The sequence below is a fragment of the Schistocerca americana genome, chromosome X (genome assembly GCF_021461395.2).
Source record: "Schistocerca americana isolate TAMUIC-IGC-003095 chromosome X, iqSchAmer2.1, whole genome shotgun sequence".
Lineage (NCBI taxonomy): Eukaryota > Metazoa > Arthropoda > Insecta > Orthoptera > Acrididae > Schistocerca > Schistocerca americana.
This window is the reverse complement of record NC_060130.1, coordinates 597,035,651-597,049,676: the sequence shown is the minus strand read 5'-3', so window position 1 is coordinate 597,049,676 and position 14,026 is coordinate 597,035,651. Positions and strand designations below refer to the sequence as shown.

At 38.3% G+C, this 14,026-nt stretch overlaps 1 protein-coding gene across 2 annotated transcripts in view; it reads left to right on the top strand.

Moving 5' to 3' along the window:
• LOC124554940 (inactive hydroxysteroid dehydrogenase-like protein 1) overlaps window positions 1-11,663 on the top strand; it is a 122,512-nt gene extending 110,849 nt beyond the window's left edge. For both annotated transcript variants that reach the window (XM_047128639.1, XM_047128640.1), the window contains exon 6: window positions 11,311-11,663. In XM_047128639.1, coding sequence (XP_046984595.1) covers window positions 11,311-11,400 — 90 coding nt within the window. In that variant the 3' untranslated portion in view covers window positions 11,401-11,663. The remainder of the gene's footprint in view (window positions 1-11,310) is intronic.
• Window positions 11,664-14,026: the final 2,363 nt, after the last annotated feature.

Genomic DNA, 14,026 nt, shown 5'->3' with positions numbered 1-14,026 from the left:
CACAAAGAATAACGGTCCTACTAGTGGTTTGCACAGTGATTACTACTTAATTTAAAAGATATAAGCTGTGAATGAAGTTGAAGAAATCTAACTAAAAGATAAGAAGAAAAAAGAAATAATAGAAAACAGGAAGAGATGTCAGTTAAGTCCTGATTGCAGCAACTGTTTGTTGTGGCCTTGGAATTTATGTCAAGTCTACTCCCCATAGCAAGTTGCCTACATTCTGTTTTTGTTCACTTCAATATAGTTCTAAAGATGTAGAGCCTTTGCTGCTCTACAGAGCCGTTGTTTGAACTAATGATAAATATTATGCTGCATTATAAAGTTAGAGTGGAATTTTCCATCACAGTTATCCTACAGCTACTGTTACTACAACTATAACACTAACATAATGTTAGTAGTTATCTAAAGCCAAGTGTTTGACCTGTGCCAGGTGTGCCAACAACACTTCAAGGTATGATCTCCACACACACAAAACATCATCACTGAACACTTCACTTACACTGTGTGACACTTCCTCTTCACTTGTGCTCACTGTAGCACCATACTCCCTATTTTGCATCTGTCACACCCTGGGAAAACCACAATGACAAATTTCCTTGTATTTTACTAGCAGTCTGTTTGAAATTTTTGTCACTAGGTAATTAATTATGCACCAGTCTTCAAGGTCTGTTGCAGTCATGTATAGATCACATGCAAAGCAATGTTCTGTCTAGTGGTGTTAAATAGTGTACAGTGGAAAACAATATGTTATGAAGTTCCTTCATCTCCCCATTTTCCGATATCTCTGTCTGAGCTTGAGTCATTCAAGATGATTGTAATAAGTATCATGTCCTGTCAAAAGATGTACCATGTTCCAATTAGGATTGGTTATGGTACATTTTCAGCCTTTCCCCAGATGTTCAGGAAGAGAGATTAAACTTATTGGCTCTTATCAATATTGTCCCATTTCTTATGCGAGGTTAGTTACCATCCAATTTTTTAATTGGAGTTTGTTCTCAGAAGGTCTCTTATACAATTGCATCTGATACAGGGAGCATGTGATGTGCATACAATACACCCGTGCTGTCTGTGTCCCACTATCCCATGACATGTACTAAGTCAGTGTAGGTAGTTTTGTGCACTGTAATCACAGGAAAGGAATTCGTGGTGGGCCGCATCAAACCAGTCAGTAGACTGATGAAAAAAAAAAAAAAAAAAATGTCGAGTGCCTCATGTCTATCAGTCTATCCTGTCTGAAACCAAATTGACACTGGCTAAGTCCAGGAAGCTTCCTGTGTGCTTGGAGTTGCTCACACAGATGTTCCTGGACCTTAACAAGGATATTTACAAGGCTAGTAGGCCAGTAGGACTTATATTCTGAGAGGTTCTGGTCTCTGGTTTTTTTTCGTAATACTGATACTTGGTCCTCTATCATTCAGATACTAGCTCCCTCCCCCCGTCACCCGTCACAACATTTAATTTAGTTTAACTGCTTTCGTATGGCATCATATTCTGGGGTAATTCATCGTTGAGTAGAAAAGTATTCATTGCTCAAAAACCTGTAATCAGAATAATTGCTGGAGCCCACCCACGGTCATCCTGCAGACATCTATTTGAGGATCTAGGGATCCTCACAGTAACCTCACAGTATATATATTCACTTATGAAATTTGTTGTTAATAATCCAGCCCAGTTCAAAAGCAATAGCAGTGTGCATAGCTAAAACACCAGGAGAAAGGATGATCTTCACTATGCAGGGTTAAATCTGACTTTGGCACAGAAAGGGGTAAATTATGCTGCCACAAAAGTCTTTGGTCACCTACCAAACAGCATCAAAAGCCTGACAGATAGCCAACTAACATTTAAAAATAAATTTAAAGAATTTCTAGATGACAACTTCTCCTACTCATTGGCTGAATTTTTAGATATAAATTAAGGGGGAAGGGAAAAAAAAAAAAAAAAAAAAAAAAAAAAAAAAAAAAAAAAAAAAAAAAAAAAAAAAAAAGGCAACTTAAACATTAGTGTCATGCAATATTTTGTGTAATGTAATACACTCCTGGAAATGGAAAAAAGAACACATTGACACCGGTGTGTCAGACCCACCATACTTGCTCCGGACACTGCGAGAGGGCTGTACAACCAATGATCACACGCACGGCACAGCGGACACACCAGGAACCGCGGTGTTGGCCGTCGAATGGCACTAGCTGCGCAGCATTTGTGCACCGCCGCCGTCAGTCTCAGCCAGTTTGCCGTGGCATACGGAGCTCCATCGCAGTCTTTAACACTGGTAGCATGCCGCGACAGCGTGGACGTGAACCGTATGTGCAGTTGACGGAGTTTGAGCGAGGGCGTATAGTGGGCATGCGGGAGGCCGGGTGGACATACCACCGAATTGCTCAACACGTGGGGCGTGAGGTCTCCACAGTACATCGATGTTGTCGCCAGTGGTCGGCGGAAGGTGCACGTGCCCGTCGACCTGGGACCGGACCGCAGCGACGCACGGATGCACGCCAAGACCGTAGGATCCTACGCAGTGCCGTAGGGGACCGCACCGCCACTTCCCAGCAAATTAGGGACACTGTTGCTCCTGGGGTATCGGCGAGGACCATTCGCAACCATCTCCATGAAGCTACGGTCCCGCACACCGTTAGGCCGTCTTCCGCTCACACCCCAACATCGTGCAGCCCGCCTCCAGTGGTGTCGCGACAGGCGTGAATGGAGGGACGAATGGAGACGTGTCGTCTTCAGCGATGAGAGTCGCTTCTGCCTTGGTGCCAATGATGGTCGTATGCGTGTTTGGCGCCGTGCAGGTGAGCGCCACAATCAGGACTGCATACGACCGAGGCACACAGGGCCAACACCCGGCATCATGGTGTGGGGAGCGATCTCCTACACTGACCGTACACCACTGGTGATCGTCGAGGGGACACTGAATAGTGCACGGTACATCCAAACCGTCATCGAACCCATCGTTCTACCATTCCTAGACCGGCAAGGGAACTTGCTGTTCCAACAGGACAATGCACGTCCGCATGTATCCCGTGCCACCCAACGTGCTCTAGAAGGTGTAAGTCAACTACCCCGGCCAGCAAGATCTCTGGATCTGTCCCCCATTGAGCATGTTTGGGACTGGATGAAGCGTCGTCTCACGCGGTCTGCACGTCCAGCACGAACGCTGGTCCAACTGAGGCGCCAGGTGGAAATGGCATGGCAAGCCGTTCCACAGGACTACATCCAGCATCTCTACGATCGTCTCCATGGGAGAATAGCAGCCTGCATTGCTGCGAAAGGTGGATATACACTGTACTAGTGTCGACATTGTGCATGCTCTGTTGCCTGTGTCTATGTGCCTGTGGTTCTGTCAGTTTGATCACGTGATGTATCTGACCCCAGGAATGTGTCAATAAAGTTTCCCCTTCCTGGGACAATGAATTCACGGTGTTCTTATTTCAATTTCCAGGAGTGTATCTTGTACAGACATCTTTTATTAAACTGACACGTTCCACATCATTACGAAGTGTCGTATTCATTATCTATGGAACAAGTATTAATCTAATCTAAATGTTAAGGAAGTGGATACTTTCAGGCCTATGTGTTTTTCCTTCTTTAATTTGATCAGAACCGCTGCAATATACTCTTGCATGTAAAAGTAAGTTACTGTATCAGTGTTATAATCTGATCTAGTATGGCCCTTATTGTGTTCATTCTTGTTTATCTGTAACTGGGTCATCATCAGAGAGGAGTTTGTGCAGCAGATATTTTGCTGTATCCCACCATCCCCTTGAGGAACTGATGTCACTTATCCATAGCATAGCCAATACCATAGATGTTTTGACGAAAATGGAATGTGCAAATACTTTTCCCCGGAGTCTCTTCTTGTTTGGACAGCACTGTTTTGTTGTGGTCTTTAATTATTCTTTACTGTTCTAGCCTCTGTTGTCCATCCACCACCAGAATGGCACATAGGTACACTGTTCTAGCAGTTCTCATTTACCTTGTTAGTTTTGTTAGCTGCAGAGTCCATGTGGTAGTCTTCTCATTTTGCTGTTTTATTGGTGGAATCAACCTCCTCTGCTCCACCAGTAATTCTTGCATAAGGATATGAATTTTGTAGTCCACACTGCCTTCTGATGTTAACTGACACATTCAGAGTTGATCAGCCTTTTTCAGCTTCCACATTAGTGCCTCACGTCTTTGACACAGTGTACCTAGTGGCACTGTCTTAATTTAGAATTACGTACCATACAATTCTTGAGATCCTGTCCATAAAGGTATGTCCACACAATGGCTCTTTCCTCGTGCACAATTGCTGACACATGGAAACAAAAGCACATGCACAAGAATTAGTTGAAATAAGCCCTTGTAACGCCAACCAATTGCTGTACTCATGCAACCCTTCCAAACAGTAATATTGATGTTGCTTTACTCACCTGCCCTGAGTTCATAGGCTGGTGCTTGACCAGATCTATTTCCAAATGTACAGATCATTATTTTCTTCTAGCATACCTTGTACCAATCTTCCATATTCTTCATTGTGATCACAGTGCCAGGACACTGATCATGCATTTATATTTGACATTATTAGTAAACTGTGCCTCATATCATTGCCAGCAGCTCTACCAATATCCTCTAGATAATTTCATACTTCGTGTTAGAACTGAGCATACACCAATGATAGTGTCAACATACCATGACCCCCTGCTACTTCAAGTGTGACTGTGTGTGTTGGTCAAAGATTGCAAACCTTCAGGATAGTCCAATTCAGATTGCTTACTACAACTACTGTGAAGGCTTTAGGCTACCCTGTGATGACCCTAGCAAATACACTTCAATTGTCTAGCATGGATGTGAAGTTCTTGGAGGCATACTGAGTCCACTCTCAGTCCCTCCTACAGTCTTTTGATATCTGTAGCTGTCATTGTGCTGTTCATTAAGTTTAACTGCTACAGTTTCATGTTAATGGTTCCTCATAAATACGTAACATTATGGAGTGGTCTAAGAGGGTTTGAAGTAGACACTTTTAAGGGCTCTATCTAGATCTCTGTTGTTGAGATCGTGACCCTAAAGGTATGTCTTCATGATGGCCCTTTTCTTGTACACAATTGATGATGCACAGGAAGAAAACTGCATTCACAAAAATTAGTTGAAATAATGCAAGTACACATGTGTTCTTGTGTCCACACACAGCCTCACTGCTCAAGCAATCTGCTATGTATCCCCTCCTTTGCTCGGCAGTTTGTGCTGCATTTATTGTGATGAAAGGTGACAGAAAAAGAAAACACTAAGGTGAATATGGGTGAAAAATATGTGAATAATAAGAGATATGAGATATACGAAGTGACTGCAATGTTTTGTTTGATTTCAAAGATCACAACCAGATTTTACATTTTCTGCTTGGGAAACTGCAGTGATAGAGGCTGTCAGTAATATGTTGTCAGCTGGTTACTGGCAATTTATTTACCAAACTTATATATCAGTTTGAGCTGCTTATTTCACATTTTGAAACAAATCATGTCAGTGATTATTCCAGAAACTGAGAAATACTTACAGGACATTCTCAGTCATTGTGTGAAATTTAATTGACTTTAAATACATGATTTGAATTTTATTTTATAAAAGCTGTTACACAACTTCAGTCAAAAAAGATTATACCTAGATTAACACTCTCGGACTTAACAAATTCCAGAATGTCACAGACCACAGCATACACTAGAATGAAGTTAGTGTTTCCCAGTTTTGTATTATCCGCATCATCAGTCTCCTTAATTTCAGTTTCTGGCAGTTTATAGGAGCTTCACATATCCCATACTTTTTCTTCAGATATCAGGCTCCTCAGTTCTTGTGGTATTAAGTTGCATTATATGAATATTTGCCTGCAGTTTTCATAAATTTTTAAACTATTTCTTCTTTTTCTTCTTCCTCTTGCATTTTCTTACTTTGAGAATTATTATTTACAGTAATGTGGTCAGAGACTTTTTATAGAATACTTAATGCTCAGGACATCACATATCAAATTTGTATTCAAACAATCTTTTTGTCTGTAATCATCAATAAATTTCAATGTACTTTCTTTCGAGTCAGCAGACATTATTGCACATAATTACCTTAAAGCATAACCACAGCACATTGCACAATGAATGCAACATGCATGGGTCCCAGCTGCCAGCCATCTGATAAACAGCACTATGATTCACACACTCCAGTTCAGAGAAATTACACACACACAAATATGCATGCATTTGATGTTGGAAATGTAAGCACATGCACAAAATTGAACAAAAAAATGAACATCACTGTCATGTTGATGCTCCACCAATGACACCTATTTGAAGAATGAGTAGGACGAAATACATAATAATCTGAAAGAGAGTACAACTCAAGAATTTAGAAAGAAATACAAATCACCCTCTACAAGGATGCATGCATGGTGAAGAGCCACTGCATGGAAACAACAAAACCAACACAAATCATTACACAGAGTGGACACCACTTCACTCACATCTTCAACAGAAGAAATTAAGTCAAAATTTTCTGAAGTTACTGATTATATAGATGATATGACTATGCAGGCATTGACAGAGTCAAGCATTATAAATAAAGTTCAAACTATAGCAGAGGAACTATCTGCCTATGAGTGCATGGCTACATGCAGTCATAAGAACAATTTTATGGGTAATTATGTTCATGATTATGATGACATTGTAAGTTCAGAATGGACTAATCAATTACAGTGCATACCCAATAACTTTAGTGATCACTTAATACATAAGCCATCTGTAAATGAAAATAAATCCGTAGCAGACCCATCTAAAAATGAAGTTAAATACAAATATGATACAACTAGGTGCAAGGATAGTGTTAAGCCAGTAAAATTTGATTCAGGAGGTTACTTACAGACAAGTGTGGAGGAGGTGAGAGTACAGGATACAACTACATGTACAGTGACCTCAACTACACCTGAGTTATATCAATTCCAGTCCAAATCAAGTGTAAGTAAAAGTACACAAGTTGAAATGCCCCTTTCTTACCCCATGATAGATTACAACAAACTAGAGGAAAATCTGCAGTTAACTAGGATGGAGAACAAAGAGAACCTACAGACAACACAGTGACTGCTTGTTAGGCTAACCCATCCACAGGGTGATAAAATCTGTTTCCCAACAACAGAACAGACAGATAGGATACTTTTGTGATCAGAAAATATACCTACTGACGTGAAACCAGTAGAAGAGTTGCTAACAAACGGTGTGTATACATCATTCTGGAAGTTAAATTTAGAGAAAATTTACAAAGATTTAGTTCATGCTCGTGGTAGAATTTACTTTGACCATAACAAATCCTTGCCCAATGACTACATCTTTACTAGATGTTTACTATGAGAGTAATGCAGCTGAATGCCTGTAGGAGTATGTTAGTGAGTGCTGAATGTCTCCAGGAACCATACTCCAGGGCTGGGTAGCTCATACACCTTCCACCTGGAACAATCACCCTGACTGGAGACTTCACTCCGATGGCATTTATTGTACTAAACAGAAATATCATTGTAACCAAAGTAAGCCAATATAGTAAAAAGAACTTAGTCACAGTGGAACTTAAATGGGGGTATACAAAATGGGCCATATCCTCACTGTATGCCCAATATTCAGATGACATTTATCCATATACGCAACTGATTGCAAATGTGGCACAATATTCGATACACAAAAACTTACTCATTTGTGCAGACATAAACTCTTGATCAGTGTTATGGCACTCAAATGAAACAAATGAAAGGGGTAGGAAAGTCAATGATACAATATATGAAAACAACCTGCATATTCTAAACATGGGTGGACAACCATCGAATTGTTGTACACATACTGGACATCACAGTAATATAGATATATCTGTAGTAAACAATAGCACACTGAGATTTGCAATAGATTGGACAGTTCATGAAGATTACACTCAAAGTGATCACAATGTCATCACGATTAACATCCAAACTTGTAATGTAGAAGAGACAACAACATATAATAGATTTCTCTTGAATAAAGCAGACTGGGATAGTCTGCGACAGATAATCTCGAACTACCTGCTATCAGACATTACTGGTAGTGTAGACTATAATATACATAAACTGAGAGAGTAAATACAAAACACACAAGTAAGGTCAATACGACACATAAACAAAACTTCAAAACCATGCATGAAAATGCAATGGACTCGTGAACTTTCGGAACTAAGGAAAAGAACACGACAAACATGTAAATATTATCAGCGAGCAAACAATGCTAGGGAAAGACTGGTTAGACTGCAAACGTACAGAGAGACTAAAGGACGATGTGGGACTACTATACTCAAGACCAAAAAACGGCAATAGGACACCTATATACAGTGACAGTTACAAGACAATACATGGGGAGCCCCTTATAAAATTTTGACAGAAAAGGTCAAAAGCCCATTGGTTTTGGCTACCCTGACACAAGATGGTGGTACACTGACACAAGGCTGAAGGGGTACTGCAGAATTCTTGCTGCAGAACTCCTTCCTGACAATGACATAAATACTGACCTAGGGGTACACACTGACATTCAAACAGAAATGGAACAAGAATATGAAACTGAAAGGGTAGTCAATCCATTTACATATGAGGAGGTGGCTAGTTCAATTGCATGACTAAAGCAAGGGGCATTTAAACAACTAATCAGTCTACTAACATATCACATCAGCTTGTATCCTTCCTGGTTCTTAGTGCTAACCATGGTGCACTTGTCGAAGATCAATACAACTATTACATTTTAATCTCTTTTCAAAGATCACTAATAATTGATCAGATTTATGGTAATTATGAAAATATATCAGTAGTTTTCACATGATATCTCCAGTTCTTCATAATGATCAATAACTATGGAAATATAATTTAGTCTTCCTGTTCTGATTTGGCCAGTTGTTTTGAAACACTTTAATATTTGCTTTTCTTTGAAAGTTACTTTCCAGATTTTATGTTTTCAGTGTCACAAAAATCCAAATATTATGCTAGTGTCACTTTTTATATGCGTTAAGTGTGTTTTAAAATTTGGATTTTAGATAGATGCAATTTACGTATTTAATAATTGGGTTATAATTAGCCTTACAGGACATTTGGGATTAGCCAGGATGGTCCAGTTGTTTAGTACTGTCTGGAGTAATGTCTAGGGTTGCAAAAATATTGTTGGTTTAAGAATTTTATGACTGGCAATGATTTTTTTTATTTTAGACCTTTATGTTCGACATCATGTTTTTAAACATTCTCTTACAGCCGAGCGTCTCTCGGCTGACCTTGGAGCAAGTACTGGCATTGATGAGGAGGCATAGTTACCATTTCCACAACAGTTTTTCACTTATTGTTAGTCATTTGGCAACACAACTAGGGCAGTGTGTTTATGTTGTTTTTGTGTGCAAAGTAACTTGTCTGCATTTTTTGGACCATATTATCTCCATTTCTTTTGTGTCTCATTGTTTAGCAATGGGCAAAAGATGGTGTGCGTTTGTTGTTAATTTGCAACAGGAATACAAATTTTTGAGATTGTGTGACGACAATAACAATGAACAAGTTTATTGCACACTTTGTACTGGAAAATTTTCTGTTGAACATAAAGGACAGGGTGACACTAAAGACCATGTGAAAACAGCTAAACATAGGAGTTCTATTACTGCTACAGCTTCACCAAACATAGGATATTTATTTAAAGCCAAAAATGGGAATTGTGATCTGGAACGTGCTACTAAAGAGGCTACATTTTCATAACACACTGCTAGACAAACTCACATTCAACAGAACCTTAAAAGGAAGTGAAGTAAAGCTTATTTAGATTTTTTTAAAGATACTTCTGGCTGGAGTAGGGAATTCAAGCTAAATTTTTAAATTTTCAATTGAGTAACAGGTGAAACTGCTCAAATCTTGACTTGGTGTCTTTTGCAGTATGAAAAAAAGAAGAAGGAAAATTGATTTGTTATACTACTGATAACACTAACTGTAATTTTGGAGGTGTGAAGAGAAAGGGACATGAAAATGTGTTCAGAAAAGTGCAGAATGATATAGATAGACCTATTTTAGAAACTGACTGTTCAGTCCACATTGTACGCAAACCATTTCTGAAAAGTCATGTCTAGTGAAAAATACAGCTGAGTAAATAAAATTTAATCTTTCAGTAAACTGTTAATACTTTGAAGTAATTTCAAACATGGGTTGGACCAAAAAAATATGGTAAAATATCCTGGGTTGGGCACAAAAAATATGATAAACCTAGTTATAACCCAACACAATAGCTCCAGCATGATTCAAAATGCATTGTGTATAATCCATTTTCTAAGTTTTCTAATAGGTATAAATTATCAAAAGATCGTAACATATAATTATGTAACTTTTCAAGCTAGATGTTTCATCTGATTATGCATCAATTTGTCTTTTGTAATAATTTGGGCGGCTTTTCAGTTTATTACACATGATGTAGTCATCACAGAAGTAAATCAAGTATAAGCCACAGCTAAATTGACTGCCAAAATGTTTTTTGTATGTCTATTCATATTCCCAAACAGTTTGTAATTGCAGTTCATCAAAAACAATTTGTTCCTTTATAAACTCACAAGAATATAAGCTGATCGTTATGAGTGTATAAGTGTAGATGTTTATTTCTTTGTGTGAGAATGTTACCTAATGTATATTCCAACAACTGAACTTCAAAACATACGGTGAACACAGCAAAAAATTCTTCAAGTATCCAACAATTGATCTGTTTCAGTACTGTAATATCCAATGTATGGTCTCAGTTCATGGTTGGAAACGTGTGTGTGTGTGTGTGTGTGTGTGTGTGTGTGTGTGTGTGTGTGTGTGTGTGTGTGTGTGTGTGCGGGAGAGGGAGAGGGAGAGGGAGGGAGGGAGGGAGGGAGGGAGGGAGGGAGGAGGGGGTGTGAGAGAGAGAGAGAGAGAGAGAGAGAGAGAGAGAGAGAGAGAGAGAGTGTGCACGAAGTGATAAATTATATTGGTGATTCTTTATTAAAAATTTAATGTCCTGATCCCTTCATATTACAGTAAGAATAAACACAGCTTGCCATGACTAGTTTGCAATCTTTGTGGGAAAAACAGCTTTAACAAAATATGAATTTCAGTCTGATTTGTTCACCATTCATACATCGCACGCAATTGCACCTAACATTCCCCTGCTTTGGTGTTTGTTATTTAGGACACCTGATATCTCACTGGGTTTTATTTTTTTTAACGAGTTGTAATTTTGGAGAATTGTGAAAATTAACTGTATATATCTAAGATGTTTTACTTATAGGTTTTTAACATTTATTTTGCAGGCATCAATCGTATCCAGCACGCCACCTTGGCTCTATAAATTTCTCTCTGTCAGAGGACTGAAACATCTCTCTAAGTCTCATGTTATGTGATGATGATGATGATGTCAGTGTCAGTGTGATTATTATGTGGAGCATAATTGCCTTCCTAAGTATACAACTGCATTAAATTAATATTTAAGTATGAGCCCTTTTTGTAATAATATGATAGTTAATTTTTAGTTCAGATTCATGTGAGTTTGTGAGCTTCACAATGAAAGAGCAGGAAGAACATTTCAGTAGTTGTAAATCTCTAGTTACCATGCCATGTAAGTGTGCCATAAACATTGAAGTCTATAAAGCTCTATTTAATAGTTTTAAGCCGTACTAATGGTTTCTTTGTATCTGTAACCAGTAACAGCAGATATAAGAATGCGTGTTTTGGGCCATAAGTGTCTAAGTAAAACTGTAAACTGGTGTAGACAAAATAGCAGTACATTTGCTGAGTGATGCATGGTTTTACTTCTGGTATGCATTACTGGTGATCAGTTTCATTGAGATGGAAATGAACTTTCAAGTTCTCCAACATTTACCTCTACCTTTCTTAATCTATTTTGGATTATTTTCTCAAAATCACTGCTATGGATGAACTTGTCATACGAAGTTAAAAACAAAATGTGATTTGGGTTTTGTGCTTCAATTTTCAAATATTCACTTATGCTGTTAAGAGAAATTTATAGTTATGTTCTCAGTAGCAAGCACCACTTCTGATAAAGATTCCCTAGAAGCTTTTCATGACAAATTCTGTGTTATTGAAACAGTTATTGTTGCTAATAGTTCTTATTTCAATGTGTCTGGGGTGGCTGATAAATGCTGTCACATGGGCTGTTGACTAGTTGTACTCACAGGCACTTGGGGTAATGACTCAGTTCCGCAGTAGCATGTATCTCAGATGCAGCTGTATTGTACAGATGCCAGACAGTTGAAAGCAACTTGGGATTGCGTGTGGTTGGGCAAGGTTGCCACAAATTTCCCTGAACGGAGTGCCATCTTGTGTTTGATGCCACAAGTAAGAGTGTGATGCTCTCACCACCTGTTTCCTGACGAGGATTGCCTGCCAGAGTAAGCACTCAGTCAAACTGTTTATTATGTTGTCTAGGCTAGTGATGCATTTACACTTCATGTCTTAACTGTAGAAAAACAAATAGTAAGGTGATCAGGAACAATAATGTAACTACTGACATGTCTAGTAACCTGAGAAAATGTAGATAATGAATAGGTAATTCCAGTGAGATATTTTTAATAGCTTTCTATATCACACTGTAATGCCAACTTCTGTGATTTAATGTGTGTCAGTTTACAAATTGTGCTGAAAATGCAGGCTATCAGTTTTAAGGACAGTCTGAACAGATAAGGCAGCACTCTGCAGGGCTGCATAGAGCATTTTGATGCCCCTCTGATACTCATTTGATATACTTATTTTTGGATCAATACTTGTGTAAACATTCCAATGATAAACTCTTTTAGGTAGCTCCCAGCCAGAAACTATGTGGACTGAGACTGGAGTGACCAAAAATAGCAGTTCCATCCCCACCACACACACTGTGCTGAAGCCATCAAATAAAATGAGTGGTACTGATAGGTGTAGCATGAAAACATTTGTCAGACATGTCCATTTTCTGTAGTTCTTATATCATATGTTAAAAAAAAACACATAGCACTAATAGGGGCTCACAGGATATTCAACTCCCATTACACATTTTGTACAGTGTTTGTCAGTTTTTGTTTGCATGCAAAATATGCTCAGGTCTATAATTTTCGGATGGAGTTCATTAACTGATAACTAGCAGATTAATAAATAAAAGATGAAACAAAGTCAATACTGGGCTGCACAAATGTGATTTCTTAGAAACACTTAGAAGAAACATACTTAATATGTGAGTTGAATTGTTTGAAGTGATTATACAGCATTTTTTAAGATGTAATAAGTGAGTATGTACTTATTATAATCTTTTTGGAGGCATTGTCAGATCATGTTCTCGTTTCTCTGTGACAATTTGGTGATGGAAATTACTGTTGTGTTAGATTGATTTGTGGCCATTAGGTTATTCCTAATGCTGAAATATCTCTTGAAGATGATGTCAAGTTTTGTTTTCTTCCTTATTGAAGTCATAATTTTCTAACCGAATGCCTGAAAAATATAAGAGTATACTTTTACTGCTGTTGTGACAAAACAGTAGTATCAAGGTGCCATGAAATTAACTGCAGGATAGATTTTATTAGTGCCATATGTTGTGCCAAACAAAATAGTTTACTGTACATTGTTCAACCATGAAGGCATTTGTAATTATTGGTACATCATATTGCATAGTTTCAGGAAGGGCAAATCACAATTACTTTTCAGATTAACATATGATTGATGACATTAGAACACAATGAATGAAGGCAGTTGTGTTTCAACATAACTTTCCTTTCAGTTACTTTAGAAAACATAACAACAAAATAAAAAACAAAAAACAAACTTCTCTCTGTTAGTGGTGAATTTTGCAGTTGGAATAAGTAACTTTCCTAGCTGAAATGATTGGTTTCTTTGTTGTTGCAAAACAGCTGTCATTTGAAACTGGATGCAAGGAGAGAGTGGTGTACACCTGTTTCACAGATAGTTCATTGTCACTTAATACTGGTACTAATGGTGGGATTGAATGTTACCCACTGATAGCTTTATATTCTGTAAAATTTA